At 34.5% G+C, this 17,151-nt stretch overlaps 1 protein-coding gene across 1 annotated transcript in view; it reads left to right on the top strand.

Moving 5' to 3' along the window:
- Positions 1-597: 597 nt before the first annotated feature.
- Positions 598-17,151, top strand: part of Boll (boule RNA binding protein) — a 59,906-nt gene continuing 43,352 nt past the window's right edge. Inside the window, exons 1-6 of the mRNA XM_077803072.1 lie at positions 598-683; positions 4,126-4,269; positions 7,154-7,245; positions 10,231-10,285; positions 12,416-12,491; positions 16,489-16,616. Coding sequence (XP_077659198.1) covers positions 663-683; positions 4,126-4,269; positions 7,154-7,245; positions 10,231-10,285; positions 12,416-12,491; positions 16,489-16,616 — 516 coding nt within the window. The 5' untranslated portion in view covers positions 598-662. The remainder of the gene's footprint in view (positions 684-4,125; positions 4,270-7,153; positions 7,246-10,230; positions 10,286-12,415; positions 12,492-16,488; positions 16,617-17,151) is intronic.

Here is a 17,151-nt window from a genome sequence, read left to right as displayed (position 1 = left end):
ATGAGTGACGGCGACAACAGGTGCAGCGTGGCGTCTGCGACTTCTCCGGAGTCCCCGAGTTTGGCGCGTCAGGCTCGGGGGTCAGAGTTTGATTCTGAAAAGTGTCTCCCTCGCCTCGCACCAGCCTTCAGAAGTCTCCCCTTCTGGCTTCTTGAGCCTTAATAAAGCCTTGAAGTCACCTCAACCTCTCAAAACGCACCAGTGGAGGACAGTGAAAAGCGTGCGGTGCATGGAGCTTTGCATTACCGTTCGCTCTCTCTCCCCCAACCTTCCGAAAGCCAACGAGAGCGGTTCCATAACCGAGCCCTCGATCCGCATACCCCACTCCCGCCTCAACTTGTTGCGCGCCCTGCCCCTGAGTGGTGCCGCCTTGGAGACCTCGCCGATACTCGTCCGCCCGCCCGCGCCCCTCCCGGGCTTGCAGCGCCCGCCCGCGCTGAGGCCTGCTGCCGGAGGCGACGCCGCCAGCCCCTCCCCATCCCCCCCAGGTGGCAGGTTCAGGCCCCGGGTCCGAGCCTGCGCCCCTACATCTGCCACCGCCGTCGTCGCCGCCAGGGGGAGAGTCCCAGAGGGAAAACGTGGCGTGGCTTCCTGGGTGTGAAGGTGCCTTCAAACTTTAGGTTTCTACGCCTTTAGCCCGTCTTTGAAGAGCGAAGGGGAAGATGGAGACCGAGTCCGGGGCGGTGAGTACGGCGACCGGCCGGGGCCTTGGTGACGGGGAAAAGGAGCCCCGTGGGCCCCGTATCTGAGGGCCTGGAGGGGCGCACTTGGGAGCATAAACGCTCGCTGTTTGGTAAGAAACATGGCCCGGGTGCCCCACTGAGTGCTGCGAAGAGCCGCCCGCCTGCAGGCCTTGTGGGGTGGTGGCGAGGGTCCACAGGGTCCACAGGGCCTGGGCGGGGTGCGGGCGGGCACGCCGACTGGGGGAGCCTCAGAAATGGAAGGGAGGCCGCGAGTGGCTGAGCCCTGTATGCACCTGGCGGAGTCTCGGCAGATTAAAAACACTTTCCCGCCGAAACTGCGCTGGGCTGCGCTTTTGACGCTCGCTTCTGCGGGACTCCGCCTAGCCGCCCATGGCTTGAAGGAGCTGCCAGGCAGTCGACGCCTTCACTCCCTGACTGGTCAGTGGGGCCTGTAAATCCCGAGAGACCTGGGAGGATGCAATGGCCCAGGCTGAAACAGGAAGTCTGGCATGGGGTGCACGTCCTGGCCCTGTCAGACTCGGGAAGCCGGGCGGGAGACGCGAGGCGACAGGCTAGGAGCCAGGCGGACCTCCCGCAGGCCTGAAGGGCAGCGGTAACGTGCCGCCGCGCCCCGCCCCGCGCCCAGCTGGCAGCCAATCAGCACGCACCGCGTGAGGGCTGAGGCCTGCTGCACCCGAGGCCGGCGGCGGTGTCGGTGCCGTTGAGGGTTCCCGCCACTGCTGCTGGCGGGTTTGCCCGGCAAAATTTCTCGCTGGTTAGCCTTCTTTTCCCTCCCGCACTTTGGTGGGGAGGGGGTGGATCCTCGTGGCAGTACCCAAGTCCACGATGACCTGAGAGAACCCGAGGAAGTTGTCGCTGCGGCCCTGTCCCCCAGCGCCTCCACCTGCTGGCCTCGGAGGGGAAGGAGCACCGAGGCCGTGATTGCGACGGTTAGCCCGCCCTCTTCCTCTTGTCTGTGCAGAGGAGGTGATAGATTTCAAGGTTAATTCTCAAGGCCAGAAGGCAGTGAGGGCACATAACTTTGGAGAATTTTAATAAACCCTTTAGGGCTAGGAGATTTACCAAGCGGGGACCTTCCCTTCTAACTCAATAGCAGCCTCTCTTGGCTGTTTTCATACACTTGCAAAATTGTTGCCAGCGGAATTCGAGGCTTTGTTGTTTAATTCATTGCTAATCCCCGAAGAATTTAGACGTTGCCTCTACCTGAGCCTTGTTACTGCTAAGATTAAAATAGTTTCTAGGATATTATTCGTATTCTTTAGCTCTCATCCAAATGAGAGATCTACGTATCGCCAGCAGATCTCTCCTGCTATGTAATGTCACTATTTTCGATGCTGCCCAGAAGAGAAAAGAAAAATACAGGCCCCCTGTCCTCGTGAATATCACATTACTGTGGCAAGAGACAATAAAATTAATAAGTAAATTATTTGGTGTGTTAGAAAATGTTCAGTGGTAAGAAGAAAAAATAGGCAGTTGGAACGCATGGAGCCTTAGAGACTGGAGAATGAAATGAATTGAGTTGTAAAAAGTTAAATGTTTTTCTTTCCTCAATGAGTATGCTTTTGTTTCTTAAGATCAGAAATAAGGAGGTCTGTTCATTTTTGTTCATTTCATTCCTCTATCTGAAAAATAATGAAGTTTTATTTACTTAAACTTGTAAACAAATGATTCACCCATTGAACTCTTTGTTTTTAGGAAGAGAATTTTGTGAAAACTGATTTTTTTTAATTTAACAAATAAGTAATTTCTACACTGTAAACAAATCAGTTGAGAGACAAGGTTGTATCTACTATAACTGTTAGGTTGTCTGGGAAAAGTAAAATTATGCATCACAAAATCGTCCATTCTGAATACTATATCCTAATGAGTAAAGTGACTAATGTTATAAATAACCTCCAACTGCTCAGAGAGGAAGCTAAGATTGCATTCCCATTGAAATTAAACATAGTAATTGTTAAATGTAATGCAGTCTGTTGTTTGTTTTAAAAGGTGTTTATGAACTTAGGGATTATATCTTTTTCCTCTTTAAGACTGAATGGGAAAGATGGGTCCATAAGATTTACCCTATAGCCCACTGGCCACACTGGCTTAATTACTTCTCTCTACATCTTGTAGAAATTAATTTAGGGATTATGGTTTTTATTGGTCAATGAAGTGAAAAAGAAAAAATCTACTCCCTAAGTTGGAAATTTGTTTTCATGTATTTGTTTCTCAGAGAATTGGAATTATAAACTTCAGTCTTTTTGAAGCACTCATTTAGTATGTTAGACTATTCCTAAATGGAAAATAATCAGCAAGTTTTTAATAAGATTTTCTTCAAAATTATATTCTCAAGTCATTTTTTTTCAGTTGTACCATACAAGTCTATTAGCTTACCATTGTGCAAAGGCTCATACATTGATGTGTATCTATTAAATTTAAATTAGGTCCTCTAATTTAGAATTGTGAAAATATGCATATGTACTAAGATTAATTCCTTGGTATTAATTAACCCCATGAGTTATAAGTATGTAATTTTTTTTTTACAAAATCAGTTCAATCTTCTAATACACAAGTACATTTAAATTTTTGATTTTTCAGGCTGAAAATGGTGAACTTGAATGTCAGAGTTTATTAACTTCTCAAGGCCCTTTAGCCAAAGACCACCAGGAATACACCTATAATTTAATAAAGTTGGATCTATTGACTCATTGGAAGAAGGAAGAAAGTACAGCATGGGAGTGCTCAGTGGGCAATTTTTAGGGGTTCAAGAAGAAGGACTCTATCTTTGAGTGCAAGTTGTCAAGAAGTGAGGGTATTTCTATGATTGAATATGTTAATTCTTATCTAAAAAATCAAGGCTCAAGCTATGATTGATAAACAAGGAACAATCACTCAAATCAGCTAGGATAGAGGGATGTTTGGTCATTCTTCTGATTTTGGAAATGCTTTTGTTTTGTCAGTGTACAGACCTGATTATGGAGTGGTCTAGTTTTTATCTCGATACATCAGATAGAGTGATCTATGATGTTGGTGTTCCATTAATAATATAACACACCATAATATAACACACCATAGCCTAGCAGTTAGTGCCAGGCCAGCTACCATCTGTCTAGGGCTGCTTTTTTCTTTCTTTAACTTCTTTAAGAGTTTACTAGTCTTCCTTGATAATTAAATAATGTATTTAATGATAATTACTAGAAAGTATATTTAAATGGCATATTTAATAGTTAAGAACTTGTCTGTAGTAGATTCTTAGTTTTATTTATTATTTGTTGGCCCTAAAAGCTATTACCTCTTAATTATAATCTTTATAATATTAGAATAAAAGTGAAATGTAAAATACTACATTTTGCCTAAATGACATCTTTTGAAAAATGTTTACAATCTGCATTGGAACTTATATCTAGTGCTAAAAGTTTAAAAGAATTTTATTTTACAGCAAACATCAAATCAGACGCAAACAGATTCATTATCTCCATCCCCTAATCCTGTGTCACCTGTGCCTTTGAATAACCCAACAAGTGCCCCAAGATATGGAACTGTGATCCCTAATCGCATCTTTGTAGGAGGAATTGACTTTAAGGTACCTTTTATGCATGCAGCATACTATATTTACTTGATATTTATTAGCAGGTTTCAGGTCATCTTAATATAAAAATTTTTGATAATTATGTAAGTTAAATGAACAAGTATAATTTCCCAGTTCCACATAAAAGAGAATTGAGGCTCATTCACCTGGCTATAGTCTCCTGTCTATATGGTGACAGAATAAAACTAGCATCTGCTTTTCTGACTCAAACCCCATTTTGTTCATGTCATCAAAACACACTAATATATTTTCTTGCATAATACTCCAATTTTCAAAATAATGCGTGATTATAATTTTCAAAAGACACATTTTTTTTAAAAAAACTGTATTATATATAAAACCCCGTTTCTTTATCCCAACCTTATTTCAGGTTCCTCAGCAACCTCCCAGACTTCAATCTGTTGCAGATAACTTTCTGTGATAGAATTTAGGATTTGATAACAAAAAAATGCCTATACTGTCAGAAAAATGCATAACAATAATAATTACTTAAATCAAGTAATCAGCCATTTCATTTACAGTAGCAGAGTTGAGAGATAATTTTTAGCACCTCCATATGGGAGGTGATAAACACCTATAAGAAAGGCCTGCATGAATGTTTTAAGTTGAATATCCCTTACTTCCAAATGGATATATGGAAGTATTTCTAAGTTTCTATATTACATATGACATAGGTAATGTCATATGACATAGCGAATATCTCTTTGACAAAATCCTTTTGGCCATTAGATGTGATATTTGACATTTATAACATTATTTCTGCATAATCAATCTGTCACAATTTATTTTTTTTCCTGCTTAAGAAAAATGTCACAGGGTATCTGCCAAAATAATGAGTCTTAAGTATACTTTTCATTAAAAATAAAAAGGGCTGGAGATAAAGCTTGTAACGTGCCTGCCTAGTATGCATGAGGCCCTGGGTTTGATACCCAGTGCTGCAAAAAATAAAGAAGAAAAGTTTTGTCGTTGTTATTATTGATGCTGGTTTTTTAGTACTGGGGACTGAACTTTTGCACATGCTAAGCAAGTGCTGTACCCTTAAGCTATGTCTCTAGCCCATTAAATGTTTAAAGACTTTCTCCGTCTGGAAAATATTAATGACTGACCAGAAATACTCAGTTCAGAATTCATTTATATTACAGCATCATAGTTTATTTTTAAAGTAAGTCATTAATAAATAAACATTTGTATAGTCAGATTATTCTAAGTTACTGAAACCCAACAATATGAACTTTGGAGGCCATTGTTACAGTGAAGCCTTAGCTTTAAGGTAACTGCTATGGTTCCTTGCATAGTGTTTCCCTAATATCTTTCAAAACCATAGATAAATGCCCTCAAATATATAGTTTACTATAGTAGCCAGCATCTCAGACTTTTTTAAACTCTTATTTTTAGAAGCTTACTGAGAAACTTAGAAATACTTTCATGTATCCATTTGGAAATAAGGGATATTCAACTTAAAACATGCCTTTCTTATAGGTGTTATCACCTCCCATATGGAGGTGCTAAAAATCACCTCACAACTCTGCTACTGTAAGTGAAATGGCTGATTACCTGATTTAAATAATTATTATTGTTATGCATTTTTCTGACAGTATAGGCCTTTTTTGTTATCGAATCCTAAATTCTATCACAGAAAGTTATCTGCAACAGATTGAAGTCTAGGAGGTTGCTGAGGAACCTAAAATAAAGGTTGGGATAAAGAAATGGGGTTTTATAATATAGTTTTTTTTAAAAAATCTGAGTCTTCTTAGTGTTTAATCATTGTGTCTTTCTGTCCTTATCCTCTCTTGAAGAAGTAGAATATAGTGAGTCTTCCACCAGAGAATAGTATGAATTAATTTTTTAATCACTAATAACAATCCTTATTCTAGCATTAATTTCATTTTGTATTTATTAGAATAAAAGACATACACTTAATCTTAGATTAACTTAATAATTGTCATCATCTAGTTTAGCAAACTTTTTGTTACCAATTAAAAAGTGATAGTATACTTAAGTAGTGATATAGCAGTAGAACTCAAAGGGTGTAACTCTGCTCTAAGACCTTTTTCCTATATATAAAGATATTTCTCCCAGAGATGTTTATTCTTGTTTGCAGACAGTTGCAACTAAACCAGAAAATGAAAGCACTGTGAATATAGTGTGAATAATCTAGGAAAATATGTTTTAAGTCTGTTATTAGACTATTTCAAATAAAAACCACAGTGTAAAAATCATCTTTGTACATGTTTTATACATTATAAGTCTAACTTATGATGATATTATTTTAAATACCATCATAATGTCTGAATTTACTGAAATGTATGTTGAATACAAATAAAGTATCTAATAAATTTAAATCCCATAGTTAGTCCATTGTTATCACAAATTAAGTTCAAGTAATTGTGGAAATATATTCCTTTCCTAACCCCTGACTTTTCCAGGAGACTATGTTGATAATAATAAAGTGACTGGAATAGGCCAATGTTTCTTAGTTTTATTGTCATACCTGTCAGCCTTTCTGAGCCACAAGATTCAATAGTAATATGTCCTTACTGTGGTTATAGCATGTATAATCCAAATTTGTGTTTTCAAAACTTGTCAACTAGAGAACAAGAGTGACCTAAAGATTCTTTTAAATACTGAGCCTTTTTTAAAGCTTTAGAATAAGTCAGCTTAAATTGTTTTTGTAATAGTTTAACAATATAGCTGCTGCATAAAGCAAAGGATTTGTATTTATTTTAATGAAATAGTAGTTTCAGAACTGTTTTAAGGAGAGACATTCTTTAACAATAGTATTGTTTATTTATAACTTTTTCTGTGTCCAAAACATATGAATTGTTTCATCTTTTATTGCTTAAAAAGGTTTCCTAATGTTTTCTTTTTATGCCATTAGACAAATGAAAATGATTTAAGAAAATTTTTTTCCCAGTATGGATCTGTAAAAGAAGTAAAGATTGTAAATGACAGAGCTGGAGTGTCCAAAGGGTTAGTATCATTACAGATAGTATATAGAATTAACAGTTGTGTTCTTATTGAATTATTAGATTTTTTTACTAATTTGATTTCATTTTTTCTTTTCTTTTCTTTTTATTGATTCATTTTAGTTATACATGACAATAGAATCTGTTTTTATAAAATTATACATGCATATTTATATCATTCTAATTAGGTCCCCATTCTTGTAGACATACATGATGGTGGGATTTGCATAGGTCTTTTCAGATATGTACATAGGAAAATTATCAGATTTATTCCACTGTCTTTCCTATTCCCATCCCCTCTTATTTCCTTTCATTCCTCTTTGTCCAATGTACTAAACTTCTCTTTTTACTCTATCCCATTATTGTGGTAGTTTTTTTTTTTCAACAGAATTCCATTCCCTCTCTTTTTCTTCTACCTTTCAGTCTATTTACATGTTTTAGGTACTTGTATGTGTGTTTTAGTGGGATGGGAAAGAATACTATAATTTTCCTTTATTTATTGGGAACGTATGTTGTTTAGACTGAGGGCCCATTCAGTGTTAAACAGCAAGCACTTAATGTTGAGAACCAAATGTATTGGTAGCTATGGGACCAGAAGCTTAAAGATCAGATACTTAATGAATCTTCTCCCTCCTTTAGATTATTATAAAATTTTATTTAAAAACAGCTGACTCCAAGGAATGTCTTTAGATTGTGTCTGAGAGACCTAATTAGGGAACTAATATGAGAAATATAACTTTAATGAGAATGATTTTTAATTGTCATATCAGGGAGATTGAAAATGAGAAGAAAGCAATAAGATGTGTCTGTCTGGAAATGTGTAGAGCTGTTTCAGTAGATTGCTGTGTGTACAAAAGCCAAATTTTGGAGAGGGGAAAGGTAGTTCACATAGTGCATTCACATAATGAATTTTACTGCAAAGGTAAAATAAAAGAGAGAAGGCAGTGGAAACCAGCGAAGGATTCTGTTTATTTTATAGAAAGAGGGACAGGACATGAATATTTACAGACACAAAAAAAGGACCAATGAAATAGATACAAACAATATTAGTGAGAAACAACATATGGCAAGTGAGTATTCTGGAAAAGATGGGATCCTATTCTTTATAGGTTATTTTTAAATAGATGAATATTTCCTGATAGTGCCAAATAATATTCAGATGAGTTGAGATTATCCCTTTTTTGTTTGGCTGTCATAATTTGTATTATTTTGTTAATATCTAATTTCTATCATTGAATAATGCACAAGGAAATGTAAGCTGTATTTTATGCATTTTCCACTGGATGGTGTACATGTTCTACAAAAAAAAATAGTGTAAAAATAGTTAACTCTTATCTAATGTTTGGGCAAACAGATAAAGAGAAAGTCCTTTATTAATAAAGAAACATTACCAGGTGCAGTGGTGCATACCTGTAATCCCAGCAACTCAGGAAGCCAAGTCAGGAGGATCATAAACTCAAAACCAGTCTCAGCAACTTTTCAAAGCCCTAAGCAATTAAGTGAGACTCAGCCTCAAAATAAAAAATAAAAAGGTCTGGGGATGTGGCTCAGTCATTAAGTGCCCCTGGTTTCAGTCCCTGGGAAAAAAAGGAAAGAAGGAAGGAAGGAACTTTAAATATGATAAATCATTAAAAATTAAAGGCTATTTTGCACTACTCAAGAATTTCATTATCTAAATAGAAATTATGTTTTCTTAGATTTGTTTTTTTTATTCCTTTTAGATATACATAACAATAGACTATATTCTGACATATTGTACATACATTGAGTATAACTTATTCTAATTAGGATCCTATTCTTGTGATTGTACATGATGTGGTGCTACACTGGTCATGTATTCAATATAAGGATGGAAATTTATGTGCGATTCATTCTACTGCCTTTCCTATTTCCCATCCCCCCTTCCCTTCATTCCCCTTTGTCTGCTCTAATGAATTTCTATTCTTCCCCTCCCACCCTCCCTTGTTGGGTTAGCATTCCACATATCAGAGAGAATATTCAATACCCTTTGGTTTGGGGGCACTGGATTACTTCACTTAGCACAATATTCTCCAGTTCCATCCATTTACCAGCATATGCCATAATTTCATTCTTCTCTATGTGTATATATATTAAATTTCAGATACACTTTTATTGTTTCCTTTTTCCCTACCTAATTTGTTTTTTGGAAATGACAAAACTCATATTTGTATCTTGAACATTATATGAATTATACTTGTATGGAAAAAACAGACATAAAAGCTAGGTTGTATACATTTTAACTGATACTATTTGGGAAACATACTAATAATTGTATAATCAGTTTATATATGCCAATAATAATTAATACATTTATACAATCTTTTACCAATACAAGAAATTTTATTGTGCTTAGATTTTTAATTTTTTTAAGTTTTTTTCTACTTTTATTCCTCGAAAGTCAAACTTCTGCTACTTTAAAGGAGATTATTGCTTCAGACCAAAATTCATTACATTCCAATTTTTATTTATTTATTTATTTATTTATTTTTTAGTTATCGGCAGACACAACATCTTTGATTGTGTGTGGTGCTGAGGATCGAACCCGGGCCACACGCATGCCAGGCGAGCGCGCTACCACTTGAGCCACATCCCCAGCCCACATTCCAATTTTTAAACCAGAACATGAATCTCATAATTTTCAACTCAGGAGTGAAATTGTTTCAAGATCCCTGGTTTCTTCCTTTTATTTTCCTTTCAGTGCCCTGACTTATGTTGTGAATGATTCCTCTAAGATTCTTATGCTGTTACAATATAGAAAGAGGCTTACTCCTACAGTGACCTATCCTTAAACAAACAAACAAACAAAAAAGATTATTTTGATATAGGACTGGGGATGTAATCAGTGTAGAGCACTTACCTAGCATGTGTAAGACTGAGTTTAGTCCCCAGCACTGGAAAAAAGAAAAAGTTTAATATAACTAATGTAATGTTTTAAGAAAATAATTATTAATGATGCAATTTTTTTAAGGTATGGTTTTGTCACTTTTGAAACACAAGAAGATGCACAAAAAATTTTACAAGAGGTAAGTTCTTTGATGCATTTAACTTCATTTTTGGAGCATGTCTCCTTGAAACTAATACTTTAAGGTGTTTAATAATAAAGTATAACTACAGTAATGAACTGCTTTAAAAAAAAAGTATGTGCCTTGTAAGACTGCCATTGATCTCCAAGAATGCTGCAGAAGGACAATTTCCAAATCATTACATGACTGTGATTATGAGGCTGTAGTAAAATTCTTTTCATCTGTTTACCTGAACTAATAACTTGGAGATGTATCTTTTGTGAAGTGATAATAAGATCTTGATTCCTAAAAATCACCACAAACACAGAGAAAAATTATCTGAGATTCTTTTTCTTTTTTTTCTTTTTTTTATTGGTTGTTCAAAACATTACAAAGCTCTTGACATATCATATTTCATACATTAGATTCAAGTGGGTTATGAACTCCCATTTTTACCCCAAATACAGATTGCAGAATCACATCGGTTACACATCCACATTTTTACATAATGCCCTATTAGTAACTGTTGTATTCTGCAACCTTTCCTATCCTCTACTATCCTCCCTCCCTTCCCCTCCCATCTTCTCTCTCTACCCCATCTACTGTAATTCATTTCTCTCCTTGTTTATTTTCCCATTCCCCTCACAACCTCTTATATATAATTTTGTATAACAATGAGGGTCTCCCTCCATTTCCATGCAATTTCCCTTTTCTCTCTCTTTCCCTCCCACCTCATGTCTCTGTTTAATGTTAATCTTTTCTTCCTGCTCTTCCTTCCTGCTCTGTTCTTAGTTGTTCTCATTATATCAAAGAAGACATTTGGTATTTGTTTTTTAGGGATTGGCTAGCTTCACTAAGCATAATCTGCTCTAGTGCCATCCATTTCCCTGCAAATTCCATGATTTTGTCATTTTTTAGTGCTGCGTAATACTCCATGGTGTATAAATACCACATTTTTTTTATCCATTCATCTATTGAAGGGCATTTGGGTTGGTTCCACAGTCTAGCAATTGTGAATTGTGCTGCTATGAACATCGATGTGGCAGTATCCCTGTAGTACGCTCTTTTAAGGTCCTTAGGGAATACTCTGGTTTCTCTTCAGATCATATAAATCTTTCGCCTTTTACTAAAGAGATTATTTTTCTTTATGAAAAACTTTATACAAAGTAAGATCATTCATAGAAAAACTTGTACCCTGTAGTTCAGTGTAATAATTTTGAATTATGGCAAATGTAATGTTTAATTTCTTTAGAAAAAGTAAGAGTTTTAATTATATATTATCAAAATAATAAACAGTTGAATCTTGTTATTCATCGTAGTTTATTCTATAAAGTTGCCCTGAATACTAAATTAGTGAATACTGAACTGTTGCTGTTCCTAGGGGAAATACAATATAAGGTTCCCAAGAATCTCCGATTACAATATTGTCATCAATCAGTCAGTACATAACCTTGTTTTGTTATGTTTTTATTTAAATACACCCTATTTAATATACTATTGATTCATTAACATTGAATTTACGGCCATCAGCACTATCATTTATGCCTGAATTAAGCACATATAATCCATATTTTCTCTATAAGGCATATAACAGAAACTTGTGCTTAGGACCATAAGCCAGCACTTTAGCATAGCACTATACTTGGAGATCATTTTAAATAACACAATCACTAACAAAAAATGCAAAAAAAAAATGCAGCACTAATTAGAATATGAAAAAAAGATACTTTTTTACATTATGAAAACTGAAAAGAAGAAATAACATTGCGTTGTTTGACCTCCACTGGGAACTTATATGTCAGGCTACTCAAATTTTTCACCCATTCAGCACATGTTTACTAATAACCTTGAAATCACCACAAGTATTCATTTGAGGTTACAAATAGATTTTGGTAAATAGACAAATTCATGAATATAGAAGCAATGCATAATGAGGATTGACTGTGTTACAAATAAGAAGTTACAGTCGGAATATTGGAACCAAAATTGGGACCCAGATTATTTGATTCCAAAATCTGCCCTTTCTACTATGCCCTGCTGCTTTCAAAAATAGTCTGATTTTTTAAAATTGTTTCTCATTAGTTTTTCTTTGTTGGTGTTAGAAATAGCAATACCAGAATAATAAAGTTGTTTGTTTTTTCTTTATTTTAGGCTGAAAAACTTAATTATAAAGATAAGAAACTGAATATTGGACCAGCAATAAGAAAACAACAAGTAGGGATCCCTCGTATGTATTGAGAACTAATGTATTTTTCAATATTTTTTAATAGTCCTTTCTGAAATATTTATAGAATCTTCTTAAAACCTCATGTTTCTTTCATCTAATAAAGTTGTTTTAGCAAAGTTGGAGGTCACATAAATATATCTTGCCCCAAATGAACCCGTTTTATCTCATCATCCTAGATGTAGAACACCTATAAAAACTTAAATATAGTATAAATGAATAAAATGTGATATACAATATAATTATAATAATAAAAATATAATTTTAACATGAATTAATATAATAATATATATAAACTAGATTATTATTTCCAACCTATTTTAATGCACTTTTGTCAATTTCATTGAAAGATTCACAGAATAAAAACTTAAGACTTAATGGGTTAATATATCTTAGTTTTGGGAGACTAAGGAAAAATACACATAAATAATGTTGCTTACTTATATTCTGTATAGGTACATCTTTAAAGAAAAGATCTTTTATGATGAAAATATTTAAAATAGCCAATCTATTGATTTGTGATTTGGTAATTTAGAATTACTAATTATAAAATTCTCAAGTTGGAAAATTAATTTAAAATTCATCAGCAAAAATACTGAAAGTGAAAATATAGAATAGCAGAAACCACTGCATGGTATGTACTGTAACCCAACCACAAGTGTCAAAACTATAAGTGTGAATAATCACTAAAATTTTAGGAATTAACTTATGTCTGTTTTCCTCAAATTTCTATAATGCTTTCAACTTTTTTCTCATTAATTAACTTGTTAATTAACTTCTTGCCTTTAACATTTATTGAGATATTAAAGAGAAAACATAAAATTACCTAACTTTTTCTTATTTTTCCCTAGCTTTTTCCTAGTTTCTGCTGGAATGTTTAGGTAGTTATTATATCTCTCTTAACAAATTGATGTTTTTGCTCATTTGGGTTGTTCTTTTACTTATGAGTTAACAGAATTAATTTTAATTTTGACTTAGTGTTTGTTAATGTAGCTCACTTCAAAATGGAATGCAGTAAACATGGCAGGAAGCTGATATTTTCAAATTATTGTTAATTACAATATATAGTAACATTTCTTTATCCCATTATCACCAGCAGTAAGTACCAATTAGTAATGTTCATATTTATGATCCACCAGTTGCTAAAATAGAAAATAAATCAGTACTATGTTTAATGTTTTCAAATATATGAAAAGTTTTTTTTTTCAGAACTATTCAGTATGAGGGTCAGTATTATGGGTTTTCGTTATCTCCTTAAATCTTCACAGCAATCTTTGAGATATTATGAGGTCTATTTCTAGAAATAGAGAACTCACTCTTAGGGAAGTCATTGTTTTAAAAACATTTCCTCTGAAATACTCCTAAGGCAAAATTAGTCTTGGCCAATTGCGGGTCTTCACCCAATACAGTATACTGAAATTACAAGTTTTCTTTATTGTTTTTTTTTGGGGGGGGGGTGGTAAGGAGGATACCTGGGATTGAATTCAGAGGCACTCAACTACTGAGCCACATCCCCAGCCCTATTTTATACTTTATTTAGAGAAAGGATCTCACTGAGTTGCTTAGTGCCTCATCATTGCTGAGGCTGACTTTGAACTTGCCATCTTCCTCTCAGCTTCCTGAGCCACTGGGATTACAGGAGTGTGCCACCATGTGCGGCTTACAACTTTTCTTTAAATCTCATGGTTTATATAAAAATTACTTCATGCATAATTTGCATTCTGTTCATAATATCATATTTTATATAAAAATATTTCCTTAAAATAACTGTTTGATTAACACTGATTCTATAGGAACATCACTATATTCACCCTATGCCTTTTCTTACCTCCTGCCATAACATAACTATATTCAAACCTATAAAGTATGAGGTTAACTTAACCACATGGTGGTAGTATTAGCCTTCAAATCTAGGACTGTTTGACCTTAAAGCTATTTTTATCTTTCTACAAAGAAAAATGGGTATTAAAAATACATTTGCAAAATACAAGATATTCTTAATTTGTTCTCAAATCCATTACTTCTTTCCATCTTTGTTACTAACACCCTAGTCTCAGCTATCTACTTTGTTTTCCTTGATTACTGGGAAAGCCTTGCTGGTCCCTATGAATATAGTCTTGCTACCTTCCATTTCATCATTCACAAGGCAGCCGTAGTGATCTTTTAGAAGTTCACACTTTATCATCTCATTTCAGCTTGTTTGAGCTGTTCTTCCCTTTTCATTTTGTGCTTCAGCCATCTGGCCTTCTCAGTTTCAGAAACCACACTTTGCTTCCCAAACACTGAAATGCTATTTCCTTTGCCAACACCATTCATCCATTCCTTCTTCAAAGCCAGCTCAGCAATAGTTTTCTCACAAATGTTCCATATATATGGAGAGGTTAATTAATTAATTATATGAACAAATTACTTTATATTACATATAATACATTTGCTATAACAATGATATTACATATTTTATTAATTATATAATTATTATATATAAAATAATATCAATGTCCTGCATAGTGCCCCATATGGCCGAGCATTATACCCTATATCACTTTTTCATACATTTATCAAACATTTAATTAATTGTGTAATTAGCCAATGACTATCTTCCCTAACTTCTCTGGAGATAGAGATGATGCCATGGCCAGTTTTTAATTTTTCTGTATCATCAGGTCTTAGTTCAATGCCCTTTAATAGTATGCACTAAAAATTTATTTATGTATTTCTCTCTTTAACAGATAAACCATGATTCATTGATGATCTTTGGGGGGAATCCATGAACCTCCTGAATTGTGTGTAAACTTTTGTTTGACTATACATATTTCTGAGAAAAAGGTCCATGGCTTTCATCAGATTCTCAAAAGAACATGATTAAAAAACACTAAAATACTAGATCCAATGCAGTGAAAATATAAAAGCTAAGAAATGGTAGTGCTACTTAAAATGGTAGTCTAGTACTACTTGAAGTGGTTTGCAAACAGTATCAATTCACTTGAGAACTGTTCAAAATGCAAATTCTTAGGCCCTATCTAACTAAATCAAAATCCCTGGAATTTGTATTTGTTTGCTTTTTTTGTTACAAAATGTACAATATAATTATATGCATTTATATTTTTATTTTTTTATTTATTTTAATGTTTATTGTTGTATTATAATTACACATAATAGTGGGATTTGTTGTGAAATTTGTATTTTAATAAACTATGTAGGTGATTCTAATGTTAAATTTTGAGAAGCACTAATATAGTGGAAGAAGCATTGCTAATTACAGTAATTTACATAACCTTGCTGGGCCAGTAATCTTAAATTGGCTTATGCAACTTTTTAAAGTATCCACCATGACAAAATTGTGTGTGTGTGTGTCTGTGTGTGTGTGTGTGTGTAATCTGATTTTTATTTTCTTTATACCACCTGTCCTGGAAAAAGAGATAAGGACCCCACATTAGCCAAAGAAGTTTCTGGTCAACGTTTGCAACAGCAGTAATTGTAACAAAGGGAAAATGGAGATAAAAGAGAGTCGCAACATAAGTGAATGATTGCTCTAAACCCAAAGAATTAAATAGGATGGAATAAAACATCTTCAGCAAAGTATACTTCTCCAACTTTACTGCCTCCACCATCTTTGAACTTTTACAAATAGAAGGTCTAGCTAAGATCTTAGAAGCTTTACTATGGTACCTGAAGTCTTCAAGTAACTAAATTATATGTTTGTAAAAATAATGACTTAGCTGATGATAATGTAAATTCTTAAGCTCCATGTTTCACTACAGTCTGAATTGGTGGATTTTTGATATTTACTTATCTTGACCCCTTTTAATTGCCTTAAGGTAATAAAAGCTACAAATTAATAAATTTGAAAATACATGTTTCATATGGAATTAAAAAAAATACTTGTGGTATCTTATTGTAGCTATGTGGTGTGTTAAATATTTTTCCAAACTATTCAGAAATTACATGTTTAAAAATTATATTGAACATTTCAATTATTATTATTTAACCTTTGCTTTAGGTTCTAGTGTAATGCCAGCTGCTGGAACAATGTATCTAACAACTTCAACTGGATATCCTTACACTTACCATAATGGTGTTGCGTATTTTCATACTCCAGAGGTAACTTCTGTCCCACCACCTTGGCCTGTAAGTAATTTCATTTTAGAAGAGTTTCTCTCTCTTACTATCAAATGTTTTAAAAATTGTTTTATTTCTAAAATATTTTAAACAAATACAAGTAACATAACACCTACTTCCTTACCACTCAAATTTAGTATTTTAACAGTGCTAATATTAACATTTTGCCATATTTATTTAAGTTCATTTTAAAGAGGGAAATAATAAAGTATGATAAATTCAGGTAGTCTCCTTATCCCCATTCCTTTACCCTCTTTTTCTCCTCAGAATATCTTTCCCATTCATTTTATATTTTTACTTCAAATGTGTATTCTTAAGCAATATATAATATTGTTTGGGCTGTTTCTTAAACACTATGTAAATAATCTTTTTCTACTCAATACAGCGTTTTGAGATTAAAATATGTTGATCTTTTTTAATTATATCATGTTAATTCCTGTATATCTAATTATGTTAATATTTTATGATATCCCATTATATGATTATACTACAATTTTTATATTCCTTTAGTCAGACACTTTAATTTTTTTCTGTTATCAAGACT

The sequence above is a fragment of the Urocitellus parryii genome, chromosome 1 (genome assembly GCF_045843805.1).
Source record: "Urocitellus parryii isolate mUroPar1 chromosome 1, mUroPar1.hap1, whole genome shotgun sequence".
Classification (NCBI taxonomy): Eukaryota; Metazoa; Chordata; class Mammalia; order Rodentia; family Sciuridae; genus Urocitellus; species Urocitellus parryii.
This window is presented reverse-complemented; position numbering and strand designations above follow the sequence as displayed.